At 39.4% G+C, this 16,698-nt stretch overlaps 1 protein-coding gene across 1 annotated transcript in view; it reads right to left on the bottom strand.

Moving 5' to 3' along the window:
* Positions 1-16,682, bottom strand: part of cnot2 (CCR4-NOT transcription complex, subunit 2) — a 204,802-nt gene extending 188,120 nt beyond the window's left edge. Inside the window, 2 exon segments of the mRNA XM_072485099.1 lie at positions 15,379-15,469; positions 16,657-16,682. Of these exon segments, the coding sequence (XP_072341200.1) occupies positions 15,379-15,414 (36 nt within the window). The 5' untranslated portion in view covers positions 15,415-15,469; positions 16,657-16,682.
* Positions 16,683-16,698: the final 16 nt, after the last annotated feature.

Here is a 16,698-nt window from a genome sequence, read left to right as displayed (position 1 = left end):
CGGCTCTTAAATTCAACCCCTCTGTTAATGAACGCGAGCACACCATAGGTCTTCTTCACATCTCTATCCACTTGAGTGGCAACTTTCAAAGATGTATGAACATAGACCCCAAGATCTCTCTGCTCCTCCACATTGCCAAGAACTCTACCGTTAACCCTGTATTCCGCATTCATATTTGTCCTTCCAAAATGGACAATCTCACACTTTTCAGGGTTAAACTCCATCTGCCACTTCTCAGCCCAGCTCTGCATCCTATCTATGTCTCTATGCAGCCGACAACAGCCCTCCTTACTATCCACAACTCCACCAATCTTTGTATCATCTGCAAATTTACTGACCCACCCTTCAACTCCCTCATCCAAGTCATTAATGAAAATCACAAACAGCAGAGGACCCAGAACTGATCCCTGCGGTAAGCCACTGGTAACTGGGATCCAGGCTGAATATTTGCCATCCACCACCACTCTCTGACTTCTATCGGTTAGCCAGTTCGTTATCCAACTGGCCAAATTTCCCACTATCCCATGCCTCCTTACTTTCTGCAGAAGCCTACCATGGGGAACCTTATCAAATGCCTTACTAAAATCCATGTACACTACATCCACTGCTTTACCTTCATCCACATGCTTGGTCACCTCCTCAAAGAATTCAATAAGATTTGTAAGGCAAGACCTACCCCTCACAAATCCGTGCTGACTATCGCTAATCAAGCAGTGTCTTTCCAGATGCTCAGAAATCCTATCCTTCAGTACCCTTTCCATTACTTTGCCTACCACCGAAGTAAGACTAACTGGCCTGTAATTCCCAGGGTTATCCCTAGTCCCTTTTTTGAACAGGGGCACACATTCGCCACTCTCCAATCCCCTGGTACCACTCCTGTTGACAGTGAGGACAAAAAGATCATTGCCAATGGCTCTGCAATTTCATCTCTTGCTTCCCATAGAATCCTCGGATATATCCCATCAGGCCCGGGGGACTTGTCTATCCTCAAGTTTTTCAAAATGCCCAACACATCTTCCTTCCTAACAAGTATTTCCTAGAGCTCACCAGTCTGTTTCACACTGTCCTCTCCAACAATATCGCCCCTCTCATTTGTAAATACAGAAGAAAAGTACTCGTTCAAGACCTCTCCTATCTCTTCAGATTCAATACACAATCTCCCGCTACTGTCCTTGATCGGACCTACCCTCGCTCTAGTCATTCTCATATTTCTCACATATATGTGTAAAAGGCCTTGGGGTTTTCCTTGATCCTACCTGCCAAAGATTGTTCATGCCCTCTCTTAGCTCTCCTAATCCATTTCTTCAGTTCCCTCCTGGCTATCTTGTATCCCTCCAATGCCCTGTCTGAACCTTGTTTCCTCAGCCTTACATAAGACTCCTTTTTCCTCTTAACAAGACATTCAACCTCTCTTGTCAACCATGGTTCCCTCACTCGACCATCTCTTCCCTGCCTGACAGGGACATACATATCAAGGACACGTAGTACCTGTTCCTTGAACAAGCTCCACATTTCAATTGTGTCCTTCCCTGACAGCCTATGTTCCCAACTTATGCACTTCAATTCTTGTCTGACAACATCGTATTTACCCTTCCCCCAATTGTAAACCTTGCCCTGTTGCACGCACCTATCCCTCTCCATTACTAAAGTGAAAGTCACAGAATTGTGGTCACTATCTCCAAAATGCTCCCCCACGAACAAATCTATCACTTGCCCTGGTTCATTACCAAGTACTAAATCCAATATTGCCCCTCCTCTGGTCGGACAATCTACATATTGTGTTAGAAAAGCTTCCTGGACACACTGCACAAACACCACCCCATCCAAACTATTTGATCTAAAGAGTTTCCACTCAATATTTGGGAAGTTAAAGTCACCCATGACTACTACCCTGTGACTTCTGCACCTTTCCAAAATCTGTTTCCCAATCTGTTCCTCCACATCTCTGCTACTATTGGGGGGCCTATAGAAAACTCCTAACAAGGTGACTGCTCCTTTCCTATTTCTGACTTCAAAAATGAGTTCTGGGGGGGGGGGGGGGGGGGGGGGGGGCGCGTGGCAAGGATAATTTCAACGGTGGTGAAGGTCCAGGTCAAGCCAGGCTGGGGGGTTAGCTATATTTGGGGTTGCGGAAGAGCCGGGAGTGCAGGAGGCGAAAGACGCCGATATTTTGGCCTTTGCGTCCCTAATAGCCCGGCGTAGGATTCTACTCATGTAGAAGGAAGCGAAACCCCCAGGCGTGGAGGCCTGGATAAACGACATGGCAGGGTTCATAAGATTGGAACGAATAAAATTTGCATTGAGAGGATCGGCTCAGGGGTTCGCCAGGCGGTGGCAACCGTTCCTTGACTATCTCGCGGAACGATAATGAAAAGATAGAAATGACAGAAGCAGCAACCCAGGGGAGGGGCGGGGGGCACTATTTTGTGTTTTTGCTATTTGTTTTTTCTTTTTAGTTGTTGTTGTTAGTTCACTATATTATTTAAATAATGTTATTTACTAGTTAATGTATAATCCCTTGCTGAGTTGTAAAAACGGAAAAAATTTTGTTTGGAAAATTTTAATAAAATATATATTTTTTAAAAAGATATTACAGAACAAAATCTGTTCTTCAAAAATACAAGATCTTCAATGCCCAGTTGACCAAACACAAGTCCTCGGTTTCATATCTTCACTAACAACACAGCACTCTACAGTTGAAGTGTGAGTCTAGCCCTAGAATGAGACTTGAAACCACAATCTTCTGATTCAGAAGCAACAATGCAACCAATACTAATTTCCAATGTCTTTAAATACATACAGATTAACTAAATATTTGGAACTTTCTTATATTAATTCAAGGGACATGGGCTTTGCTGGCTAGGCCAGCATTCATTACGTATCCCTAATTGGCCTTGAGAAGGTGATTGTGAGCTCCTCCTTGAACTGCTGCAGCCTTTTGGAGTAGGTACACCTAGAGTGCTTTTAAGGAGGGAGTTGCAAGATTTTGACCCAATGACAGTGGAGGAACAGCGATATATTTCCAAGTCAGGGTGGCGAGTGGCTTGGAGGGGAACTTCCAGATGGTGGTGTTCCCATGTATCTTCTACCCTTATCCTTCTCGATGGTAGTGGTTGTGAGTTTGGGCGGTGTTGTCTAAGGAGTCATAGTGAGTTCCCCAGTGCAAAGATGTTACACACTGCTGCTACTGTGCATCAGTTGTGGAGGAAGTGAATGTTTGTGTATAGGGGGCCAATCAAGTGGGCTTTGTCCAGGATGGTGTCAAGATTCTTGAATATTGTTGGAGCTATACTTATCCAGGCAACAGGAGAACATTCCATCACACTCCTGACTTGTGCTTTGTAGGTGGTGGACAAGCTTTGGGGAGTCAGGAGGTGAATTACTCAGGAAGTAAGCCATGTTGAGAAGGAAAATTCAAATCATTCTCCAGTAGGCACTTTATGCATGGATCAAAGCAATCTTTAATCAATGCCTGGAAAAGGATCCATCATTCCACAAACATGAAATGAATCCAGCAGCAGAAAGTGACTAAGTTCCACTGAATAAACTTCTGCATTGGAAATCATTCAAGCACCAATTGATTTACGATGTTAGCCGAATACCTCATTTGATGGGAAAGAAAATGCCCACAAAAAACTCAATCACTATTGGATTCTGATACAAATTTTGCTCTGCTCACTTTGAAATTAGATTTTTCACTTCCTCAAAGCTGACCCTTATTTCATGATCATAGAATCCTTAGTGCAGATGGAGGCCATTTGGCCCTACTGGCCAGCACCCAACCTAAGCCCATGCCCCCACCCTACCCCCGTAACCCCACTTAGCCTATTGGACACGAAGAGGCAATTTAGCACGGCCAATCCACCTAACCTGCACATCTTTGTGGAGTGTGGGAGGAACGGTGCACCATGAGGAAACCCACATATGCATTGGGGAGGAAGTGCGAACTCCACACAGTCATCCGAGGCCGGAATTGAACCGGGACCCTGGCGTTGTGAGGCATCAGTGCTAACCACTGTGCCACCCATGTTCAGTTCACTTCTCAATCTGTTTCTGCTAATTTTACAAGTCCAGGGGACGAGGGGAAATGATAAACAGATGAAAATTCCAAATGGGATGGTTATCAGTACAGAGTTTCAGTATTTCTTCAATTTAGATATTGCAACATTTCCCAAATGAAGTCTGATGCCCAAAACTGTCATAAACAGGAACTCCTCCAGTCTGATTTTCCTTGTTATATCACTGCCATCATGATTGAGCAGAAAATGACATTGTTAGTTAGTAATGACTCGTCATAACTGATTTTATCACTTTGCCAGAGTATTTGTTGGGTCTTAAAACAACACAGGCTGCAAATACACCATATTGCACTAGTGTGAAACAGGTTTGCTCCGCATAAATATTGTAGTTGTGATGCAAATCCAAAGGTAAATTCCCACTGGACTATATGGATTTGCACAATTTAGCACTGATATGGAACAAAAGCTCTCTGCACCGATATTTCAGTTGCATTTATTGAATACAATTTTGTCAAGCAGGCTTTAAAGTGTTGTATTAAAAAAAATCACACAACATTACATTCTACCATCATGTTTTTAATCCCCTCCGCCCCCCCAAAATTTAGGCATAAACAGCAATCCCAGTAAACTAAGCAAGCCCTTTTGGATATAGAGAAATAACTAGCAACAAGACGCGGATATGGTTACTTACATAAGGGATAAATCAAACTAAGATTGTGCTAAACATCATGGAAATCAAATACACCTTTTGATGGTATTTTGTCAGTTTTAATATGCAATTGTACTTCAATAAGTTGTGCGTGATTTCCACACATTAGTTATTTTATATAGATGTTACATTCTTTAGAGTATTTGTTTTCAAACTTCACTGTGTGGGCACCTGCTACAAGAACTGGCACACTCCATGAGACCCTATCCTAACTTCTGAATGATTCAAGTATCGGCTGCCCACAGAAATCAGCTGCATAATAGAAGAAAACATAGTGGCTAGTATTCAGCAACAGAAACAACAAACTGCTATGTTAGCAAGCATAGAAAACTAAATAAATCTGATGACTGATTATTATTTGATAATTTTGTAGCGGTTCCTGGAGATCAATTTGAAATTTTTTGCTTCAGAAGTCTATTTTAAAAGTGCACACATCTTTATTCAACATATATCATCATTCAAATCATATACAAAATGAAAATTTTTAAATAATGTTTAAATATCAAAAAGTATGATACCATTTGATTTGGGAAGAACCCAATTTTTTTTTAGCAATTACAGTCTACTGAAAATTTAATAATTCAAATTAAGCAACAGAACCAACAGGCAACACACTGGGAATTCAATGTGCACAAAAGCATGAATATAAAAACAGATAGTAAAAGTTTCTACAAATATATAAAACAAAAAAAGAGTGCCTAAGGTAAATATTGGTCCTTTAGAGGATGAGAAGGGAGATTTAATAATGGGAGATGAGGAAATGGCTGAGGAACTGAACAGGTTTTTTGGGTCGGTCTTCACAGTGGAAGACACAAATAACATGCCAGTGACTGATGGAAATGAGGCTATGACAGGTGAGGACCTTGAGATGATTGTTATCACTAAGGAGGTAGTGATGGGCAAGCTAATGGGGCTAAAGGTAGACAAGTCTCCTGGCCCTGATGGAATGCATCCCAGAGTGCTAAAAGAGATGACTAGGGAAATTGCAAATGCACTAGTGATAATTTACCAAAATTCACTAGACTCTGGGATGGTCCCGGTGAATTGGAAATTAGCAAACGTGACACCACTGTTTAAAAAAGGAGGTAGGCAGAAAGTGGGTAATTATAGGCCAGTTAGCTTAACTTCGGTAGTAGGGAAGATGCTGGAATCTATCATCAAGGAAGAAATAGCGAGGCATCTGGATGGAAATTGTCCCATTGGGCAGACGCAGCATGGGTTCATAAAGGGCAGGTCGTGTCTAACTAATTTAGTGGAATTTTTTGAGGACATTACCAGTGCGGTAGATAACGGGGAGTCAAAGGATGTGGTAGATCTGGATTTCCAGAAAGCTTCTGACAAGGTGCCACACAAAAGGTTGCTGCATAAGATAAAGATGCATGGCATTAAGGGTAAAGTAGTAGCATGGATAGAGGATTGGTTAATTAATAGAAAGCAAAGAGTGGGGATTAATGGGTGTTTCTCTGGTTGGCAATCAGTAGCTAGTGGTGTCCCTCAGGGTTCAGTGTTGGGCCCACAATTGTTCACAATTTACATAGATGATTTGGAGTTGGGGACCAAGTGCAATGTGTCCAAGTTTGCAGATGATACTAAGATGAGTGGTAAAGCAAAAGGTGCAGAGGACACCAGAAGTCTGCAGAGGGATTTGGATAGGTTAAGTGAATGGGCTAGGGTCTGGCAGATGGAATACAACGTTGACAAATGTGAGGTTATCCATTTTGGTAGGAATAACAGCAAAAGGGATTATTATTTAAATGATAAAATATCAAAACATGTTGCTGTGCAGAGACCTGGGTGTGCTAGTGCATGAGTCGCAAAAAGTTGGTTTACAGGTGCAACAGGTGATTAAGAAGGCAAATAGAGTTTGTCCTTCATTGCTAGAGGGATGAAGTTTAAGACTAGGGAGGTTATGCTGCAATTGTATAAGGTGTTAGTGAGGCCACACCTGGAGTAGTGTGTTCAGTTTTGGTCTCCTTACCTGAGATAGGACGTACTGGTGCTGAAGGGTGTACAGAGGAGATTCACTAGGTTAATCCCAGCGTTGAGGGGGTTGGATTACGAGGAGAGGTTGAGTAGACTGGGACTGTACTTGTAGGAATTTAGAAGGATGCTGGCGGATCTTATAGAAACATATAAAATTATGAAGGGAATAGATAGGGTAGATGTGCGCAGGTTGTTCCCACTGGCAGGTGAAAGCAGAATTAGGGGGCACAGCCTCAAAATAAGGGGAAGTAGATTTAGGACTGAGCTTTGGAGGAATTTCTTTACCCAAAGAGTTGTGACTCTATGGAATTCCTTGCCCAGTGATGCAGTTGATAAAGATAGATAATTTTTTGAAGAATAAAGGGATTAAGGGTTATGGTGTTCGGGCCGGAAAGTGGAGCTGAGTCCACAAAAGATCAGCCATGATCTCATTGAATGGCGGAGCAGGCTCGAGGGGCCAGAAGGCCTACTCCTGCTCCTAGTTCTTATGAATTGGGTAATTAAAACTGTAACATCAAATTAAAAGTAGCCTCAAGTGTCCAAACTTTATGCTATACAGTAATCATTGCTCGACACGCTGATTGTAACTTGCTGAAATGTATGTATTCCAACAGAAATATTTCCTCAAATATGTAACCTAAAATATTTGATTAACTAATAGGTATAATGTGCTGGATTTCACTAGAAAAATAATGGTGAAGCTAAAAGTGCTCACCACCATTGAAGTATATATCGACCAGTAACCACCAGCAATCACACATGCACAGGTAAATGTAGAAATCAGGAAGTTGCTGTCTGAGGAGCCAACTCCTCCAGAAGCTGCACTATAGAGGTATCGATCAAGAGACTCGTCATCAAACACCACTTGGTTGCCAATGTACCCAATAAGATCACCAGAAAAAGTTGAGACTTGTTCATTTCAGTATACGTAAATTTTTAAGGCTGTGATAACTGCCAAACAACCTCTCAGAAATGAAAGTGAACTTTTAGGGTGGGATTTTCTGGTCCCGCCTACAGTGCACCCTCGCTGTCAGTTTCGCTGCGGCGATGGATGCATTTAATGTGAAACCTCGTAGACAACTGCGGGAGGAAAATCCCGACTATAAAGAGTTTAACTACATCAAATGTTAATTATTGAAGATTTCATAAGGGTTTTTAAGTCTCGATCACTCTCTCAATCTTCCCCTTCTTTCCTTCTATACTTCACTTTCTTTCTCTGATTTGTTACAATATACTAAATAACAATTCCCTGCTCAAACACTGCTTTGTTACTAAAAACCTTCAACCTGACTAGATAAGGAGATAAACAGCTATGTACCCTGTTCACAACTCCCCGATCCCCTATTCAGGCACTGCACCAAAATGGTTCCCCAATTACAGTACATGCCAGTGCAAAATCCTGTGGAAAGTCTGTGAGCATTTGCAAGTGTAATGAAAAGCCATGTCAAAGACAAGATACTGCCAGTGCTTGTGCACACAGTATTCCCTAATATACTTTAACCTTTTCCATAAAATATAATTAGCTCTCTACAAATTTTACTATTCTAACCAAACATGCAGCAATAGCTGTATAGGCTCAGTGGCTATCAAAATCAAGTAAGTTTGTGAAGACAGTTATGTCAGAATGAACCAACTCCTTAGTTGGAGACTAAATGGCCAGTTCTGCCAAAGAGGCAGAGAGCACGATGGGCCAAATAATAATGATATTTATTGTCACAAGTAGGCTTATATTAACACTGCAATGAGGTTACTGTGAAAAGCCCCCAGTCGCCACATTTTGGCGCCTGTTCGGGTACACAAAGGGACAATTCAGAATGTCTAAATTACCTAACAGCACATCTTTTGGGACTTGTGGGAGGAAACCGAATCATCCAGAGGAAACTCACGCAGACACAGGGAGAACGTGCAGACTCCACACAGACAGCGACCCAAGCCGGGAATCTAACCTGGGACCCTGAAGCTGTGAAGCAACTGTGTCACCATGAAATGGCCGCCTACTACACATCATGTGACCTACATGCCATGTGACCCAAACTCAGTGCTTAACAGTAGCACAGTGATTAGCACTGTTGCTTCACAGCACCATGGTCCCAGGTTCGATTCCCAGCTTGACAATAAAGATTATTATTACTGTGGATATTTGTTAGAAATTCAAGGACACAATTGAGGGCTGCTAACGTACAAAGAAATGCAAATTAAAATAAACTTAAAATGAGGGGGAAGAGGAGGAAAAGGCAAAACCACAAACTCAATCAGTTTCTATTTTAATTTCATAAAATTATAAACTTTGAACAAAATCAAATGTTGGTTTACATATTTCCTATTTGCATACTGTACACACCAGAGTTATTTGTGGAAATTTTATGAACTATTTAGCAACTATCTGAAATCCGTACAGTGTGAACCTAACATCGATACTGAAATAGAAAAGATACATTTGTTCTGAAGGTAATTTCAAAAATACTGGGCACTGCAGAAACAATGTAATAATTTTACATCAGATGCAAAACGTTTTTGAACATTAGCCTATTGGAATTTTTATAGGAGTCTTGAAATGGAAGTTAAAACGGACTTGAATGGCAACAAGCTATCTCAAGTCTCAACAAACTTTTAGACCTGCTACAATTTCTTGAATACCATGGAATGCAAAAATCTGAAACTTAGCAAGCCATAGAGCCATTCAAGGTTGAGACTTATGTCCCTATATTAACATTTTAACTGTCAATTTCACTGAAAATTTGCTCATCTATTTCAACAAAACAGCACAGGTGTTACATCTTCAAAGATAATGAAGAACAAAACTCGTTAGATAGCAGAAAAAAGAACAATTACATTCTGGAAGCTTCCATTCCCATGTTTATTTACAGGCATTTGAGGGTTTTTTGGTAAACCATTAATTGGTTTAGCACAGGTCTAAATCGCTGGTTTAGCACAGGGCTAAAATCAGGCGCCAGAATGTGGCGACCAGGGGCTTTACACAGTAACTTCATTTGAAGCCTAATTGTGACAAGCGATTTTCATTTTCATTAAAGTGCAAAAAAAAGTTAAGGGCAGGCGACGTCATAATGTTCGTGAAAGTGGTTCAGGGATCTTCGTGGACACATTAAAAAAATTATGAATAATTACAAAGTCCTGCAAGGCTTACTGCTTCTTATGGACAAACTTTTGCTTCAAGAACCCAAATTTATAAACTTAATCATATTGTTTCTAGACCCTCAAAGCTGCCCATAATACTTTAAGAAAAATGTAATGCTATAATAAAAGAGTATTTTAATCGAACACATATCATCTTTCTGAATGAACGTGTAGAAATTCAAATCTCAAACAATTTATCTAGGCAGTGGTTCTGAACCTTCAGAAATTAAGAGATTAACTTTCTTGCTTTATCTGGGCATCATTAACTACTTCTATGTTGAGTGATGATAAAATGATCAGAATATTAGTCAGGTGTGCAAACATGTATAGCAAATGCATACAGCTGATGTGATTTTAAACTACGAGGCTGAGCAATTCTAATTTATTGTTGAACAAACTCCATCTGTGCTGCTGGTTCTGGGACTACCAAGCTCCTGGCATCAAGTTTTATTATGCTTGGCAAATTAGATGCACTGCTCAGCATTTGCCAGCGGTTAGCTCTCAAAACTTAAGCCCTGATCTGCAGTGGTGACTAAAGACACTACTCTGCACAAGACACGAGGATATAATCCAAATATTCCAAAATCAAAGTGCCCCTTTATTCAACCGTGAATTAATCCTTCTAAGGGAATGTTAAATGTCAAAACAATTCCCAAAGAAGAGTAGATTTAAATTAAGTATCAGTAACAGGATAAAAGTAACTAGCAAAAGCTATTGAGTGCCACAGTGTATTTTAATTTTTAAAATATTTTTATGTAGTTAGTTGATTTGAATTAAATATTAAACAATTCCAGCTTAGCTGAAAATAGTCTAAAACAAATATATATTTTGGCATGAAGCAGCAAGAGAAATAAAATATTCTACATAATTCTACATAAATATTCTGTTTGATTGGAGAAATTATTCAGGAGGCAAGGTCCAAGCTTTTTTTTCATAAATAGTATGCAGATACAAGCACATATCTAACCTAAAGACACATCTGAAGATTGGAGCACAAAATTAACAAGCCACCAAAACTCCAGATTCGGATGAACTCTGACAAAATGTCTGAAATGTTAACTCATTTCTCCCTCTGTAAATATGGCCTGACCTGCTGATCATTTTCAGCATTTTATGTTTTTATTTGCAATTAGGAATATTTGTCCTCCACAAGGTAGAAGACATGTGTATAATAAATAGTTGGATCTAGCAACTTGCGTCATGTCCAGACTATCAACAAATAGGATGAACCACCAACTTAGATTGTGAGTTATAAAAGACAAGTGCAGAGAAAAATGTGAAGAATATAAAAGGTTCTAATGTCACATTAACAGTAGCATCCAAATAGAGATGTAGGATACAAGGTTCAAAATATGTTTTAGTTTTTTACTTGGCCTACTTTTGACAGGCGGGAAGCAAATTTCAACATTTTCCAACAGGGGATTAAATAGATAAACCCAGTTTAACAAATCATATACAATCTGTGGAAGGGGCTGGCCCAAAACCCAATGGCAATTTCTTATGAATTGGACAGGTGTTGAAGTTGGTAATTTGATCATGGTTGTACTGTGACATTATCATTTTAAGTTTCTGAACCTCGGTTTAAAGTTTATAGCCATGAAGCTCTTCTCAAGTTCATTTTGCTAAATTGTACCATGCACAAGTCAGAGCATGGCAAAAGTACAAAAACATACCATGGTTTAGCATCCAACCCTTCAATTGCTTTTAAGTGTGGCTTCGTTCAGTAGTCTTGTGCATTGGAGCTATGTCAGCAATTATAATTTTGGTACAATCTAGAACTAAAGACCACTCTACTTTTCCGACCCTTTGGAAAAGCAGTGTAGCAAGTGTACCAGATGTAAAAGAACACAGCTTGCTCAATTACACATTGCAAGATTTGGTTTAAACACTAATCCTGCAGTCGTGCCCGATATTCACCAAAACAAAATAGCAGGCCATTGTTATTTGTGAGACCTTGCTATGTGCAAAATGGCTGATGCATTTGTTTACTTAACAGTAAATGCACTTTAAAGCAACTTGCATGTTTTGACACATACATATATGAACAGTCTCTCTTTCAAAAATCTTTTCAAACTAATCAAATTCAGATGAAACCTCGAAGTTGTACTCTACTTAAACAGGACCCTGGATTTTGCAAGCTGTTTCAACAAACATGTCAGCTTTCTCTAGTCCATCAACAATTACATTAAAACCCCTATCTGCTCTACTAAAATAAATTTTACTTTTCCTTAGTTATCACTCACTAACTAGAGGAAACTAAAAATAAATCTACCACTAAATTAAGTGGTTTACCAGTTTCATTTATTTAGAACAATAAAGAAAATGGTTTGCACCATGTACATTTTATTCAATCACCCAGAAGTCCTTTGTTTTACGCCCATAGTTTAAACTTTTGTTGAAGTACTTTCTGCCAATGATATGATCAAAATCATCGGAAGTCCAGAATTTATTAAGTTTTGCTCTTAAGAGTGGTGGCATGCAAATCCAAACAATAGGCACACATTAGATGCAATATTAAAAGTTGTGTACATCACCTTTATTGTACTGAACCATAGATAAAAAAGAAAAGAAAAGTGGTTCTCTTCATGTGGGTAAAGTTTGCAAGGTTAAGCCTGCAGTTTGTGCCGACCCCCAAATTCCCTGAGAAGGTGGAGATTGGGCCTTTTCCTGGAATTTCTACATTCCCCTGTCTCCGAATAATGATGTTAGGTCGGGATTGTTACTTTAATTTTCCACACAGGTTTAAATACAACAGAGACTCAAAGTGAAGCTATGTAGTGATTGGCCCTACGGAGTTACAAAAATAAATCCCAACGGTTTCAAGTTCAAAATTATTGATATAAGACGAGGACAATAATGCAATGCCAAGAGAATTAACTCATCATAGCATCCTAGTTTAATATTCTAAAAACAAGTGTCACATTTTCATGCAGATTCTGCACAACTTCACATCTGTACAGAACACTAAACATTCTGAATTTCACGGACTTCCAAACTCCACCAAAAATTTGAAATGGCAAAGGTCACACCTGAGCTAATTTAGTGGTGTCTACTAAGTTGACACATAGTCTTGGCTTCTGAATCCTGGGTTCCTGACAAAACAGCCAACATGTTCATCACATCCTCCCACTAAATATTTCTGCCATGCCATAAACACAATTGCTTTCCTCGTTACACTGATAGCTGTACTGAAATTGGCTAAATAACTCTAGTGTTAAAAGGAAACTGAAAAATCACTACAGCCTGCAAACAGCACTTACATATTGCTAAATTTTCTTTTAAATAAAGAAGAATGCTTCAGCTCGACATCACAATGGAGTTAATATAAGTTAAGTGAAAAATGTACTGCATGAAATAGAATAGAAGTTTGTGGACTGGCAGATGTGAGTCGGTGGTCACGTTTTGCCTCAGAAGCTTGCGAAAGTACATGCAAAGGAATTTTACAACACTGCAGGACACAAGACCAATGTAACATCTTTTTTTAGATAATGCGGCATTATTGAAAGACAACTTTACTGAATGGGACATGAGCTCAGTTTGATCTCTACTGCCAGAATCAGCATCTGCAGGGAGGACTAATAATGGAGGACACCATCAGCAATTCCAACTCAGTGCGTATACCAACAGTTTTACAGCATTTAAAGCCAGCTGCAGGTGTGGAATTACATTTCCCATAATTAAATGCACAACAATATGTTAATGTCACTACATCTGCAACATCATATGAATTCTGATTCAAACCTTTCCAAGGAGAGGCGAGGTTGGTTAATTCAGATTCTAGTGACTCCAAGTCAACCACTTGCCATGAAAGTACGTCTTAAGAAGTCATGAAAAACTGGTACGGCTGTGGGTTGGTCTACAATATTTGAGCAAGAATAAGGATGAAGGTGCCATTCTTCACTTTAAAAAAAGAAGAGAGTGTCACAGTGAAAAAAAACAAAATAGTTATCTTGCTAGTTGTTAACTTCAAACGGTAGTCAAATCTTTTGATCTCTTAAAAATCAAGCATACTAAACATTAAGACATTAACAATTTTTTGTCTTTGCCAATATTATGCTCTTTTCCATAAAACCAAAGTCATTGAAAATGTACCTTATTTTCCAATGATACTGAACAATGAAACAAGGGTAAATGGTATTCAATACAACCTCTTCTCGTCCACTGAAAATAACCATATCATCTTCTCTGATTCCAATGAAAAATGATTCCTTAGAAAGCTTGCAGAATCACGATTATCACTCTCTGGTCATTGCTGAAAAGAGATACATGTTGCTGAAGCTTTTCATCTTGCACTCATCTCTCCTAATGATTGCAAGCAAAAGCTTCAGTAGCATGCCTCTTTTCAGCAACATTCAAGTTCTGTACTCTCTGGTCATTCATTAAAGGCTAAATGATTGTTTTCCCGTGATGCGAGATCACAGGATAGTCTGTTGCTTAACTTGTCTAACATTTTACAGGCTCCAATAACCCCTGAGGTTCTATTGTTTAATGCATCAGGAATATGCTTTCGAAAAAAAACTTGAAACAATACTTTTTAAATTTGCACAATATTCTTAAGTAATCAATCACTTAAAATTAGACCAAGCATTAGCACTATCAGCAACCTGTTCTACATTCTAACAGTGAAGCAGTCCCAAGTGCAGGATCCCAAAGTGTTCCCTCCAAATGCAACCCAAGCTTGAAAGGACAAAATCTTTAAGTGTAACACTGGGTGTTTTATGAATCACGTGCACAAAATTCAAAATGTTCACAACCCATATGCTGCTTCACTGAAACCCTAATGACAATCACAATTCAATTAAGTGGCACTTCTTCAGCCAATGCAATGAGCCACTAGTACATTACTTTTGAGCAATCTATTTCATTTTCTGGAGGGGAAAAAACAAGACTAAGAATATTAAAACACTATTAATAAAAAAGGCTGACAGTATCAAAAACTTTGAGTCATGAAAATGCAATTATTTTTGTAGTGATGTCCCTAACAGTACAGTATCAGCGATATAAAGTAATGTCAAGTAGGCAAGCATTCTCACAAACTGAAGGACAGTCATAAATTGTTTTCATTTGCAATCCATGGCAAAGTATCCATTGAGCAAGCATTACAATCTCAAATATGAGAATGCCGACTTACTATGTCAATATTACAGACTTTTGATTATAGTTCATTTTTGTGTACATACAACTCTGGAAACTGTTCTTTTGGGTTAAGAAAACATCCCCTCCGCTGGTGCTATCAAAATACCTAAGTATAAAGTCAAATGCAAAAGTTACAAGTTCTATTTGTTTAGCATAGTCAGCAACACAAGCTTGTATGTTTTGAAACTTACATCTTGTACCAGTGCTGATGACGTCAAAAGTACTGCAATTTTTAAATCATATGGTCACACACTACAGTGCCTATAATTACTGCCTTGGTACCCTTAATATCAATGTTCAATTAAGGTTTGTAACAGTTCATAAATCCAATTAATATGCAAAGTTAAGTTCATATTTGAATTTTAGGTTGTTCATAAAAAACAAATTTATTCCTACCTTTTTAGACCAAGGATTTATGTTATGCTTAAACATGGCTCAACATCCAATTTACGTTTGGAAATGTCAATCCATATGTCTCAAATAATTTCTGACAATGTACAAAAATATTAAAGTAAATTTCTGCCTAAAATTCAAGAATATGCATGAATACGTTTTGCACAATGCTGAAAAGGTTTTGAAATGAAAATCTAATTGCAATAGTTCAAAACCGACTCAATATTTTTACATTTTAAAATTCTGTACAAGATTACAAACAGTAAAAACAAATAGCAGCAAAATATTATTTGGGATAATAAAATTGATTACAAAGCCCAGATATTCAGCTCTTCCCATTATAGGTAATTTAACAGTAAAGGGTTTGTGACGTGGATTATAAATTATGATAGCCACTGAAACAAAATCCAAATCGCCAACTACATGTTTTTAAAGAATATGTTGTTTGCCCTTGGATGTGCAACACAATTCTGAGATGATCGCCATGTCTCACGTTGTGATTACACCCCAGGAACTTTCTACAAACAATGCTGAGAGCGCGGACCAAAACTATGTTTGAAACAAAATATGAATCCAACTTCCACGGGCAACTTAAAATAAACACGTTGCATCCGAAAAGAAAATAAAGAGGATTTGACTGTTTAAAAAAAAAAGATAAATGCAACACACTGAACCAGGACCCCACATAACGCGGGTATAATGAATTTCTGAAATTGCAGCAAAGGGCAAATGGGGAATTTGTAGCCAGAACTGCGGAAACACCCGTCACATAGCTCGGCTGTGGGGGTGTAAAATGTATCTGGATGAAGAGGATGATGATGTAAAGTGTGAGGGGGAACAGGAGGAGGGCGAAAGTCGGATGCAGGCCCAGTGCCTGAGGTATATGTCTGTGTACTGGGGTCGGGATCTTACTCTGCTCCCTGGCTCCTCGCTGCTTGGGTTGGCCTGTCGGCTTTTCTTTTGAAAAATGGTACTCAATTAGGCCAGAGAGAGAGAGAGAGAGAGTGTGCGTGTGTGTGTGTGAGAGAGAGAGAAAGGGAGAGAGAGAGAGAGAATGTGTGAGAGAGAGTGAGTGAGAGAGAGAGAGAGGGGGGGGGGACTCAGTCAGAGCCCAGACAAAAAAAAAAGGCACAGCAGCCGCCCAACATCCACACGGCGAATCCGCACTCCCCGCCGCCGCGCTCGGCAACATTTTCATCGAAAAAGTTGCCGCCGGCGCCGAGGGGACGGAGCTCGGGTGGCTCCGGGCGAGAAATAAAGAAAGAAAACGTTAAAACTTACCGCATGAATTATCTCCTAAAATAACTCCAAGATGGCTGTGTA

The sequence above is a fragment of the Scyliorhinus torazame genome, chromosome 19 (assembly GCF_047496885.1).
Source record: "Scyliorhinus torazame isolate Kashiwa2021f chromosome 19, sScyTor2.1, whole genome shotgun sequence".
Taxonomy (NCBI): Eukaryota; Metazoa; Chordata; class Chondrichthyes; order Carcharhiniformes; family Scyliorhinidae; genus Scyliorhinus; species Scyliorhinus torazame.
This window is presented reverse-complemented; position numbering and strand designations above follow the sequence as displayed.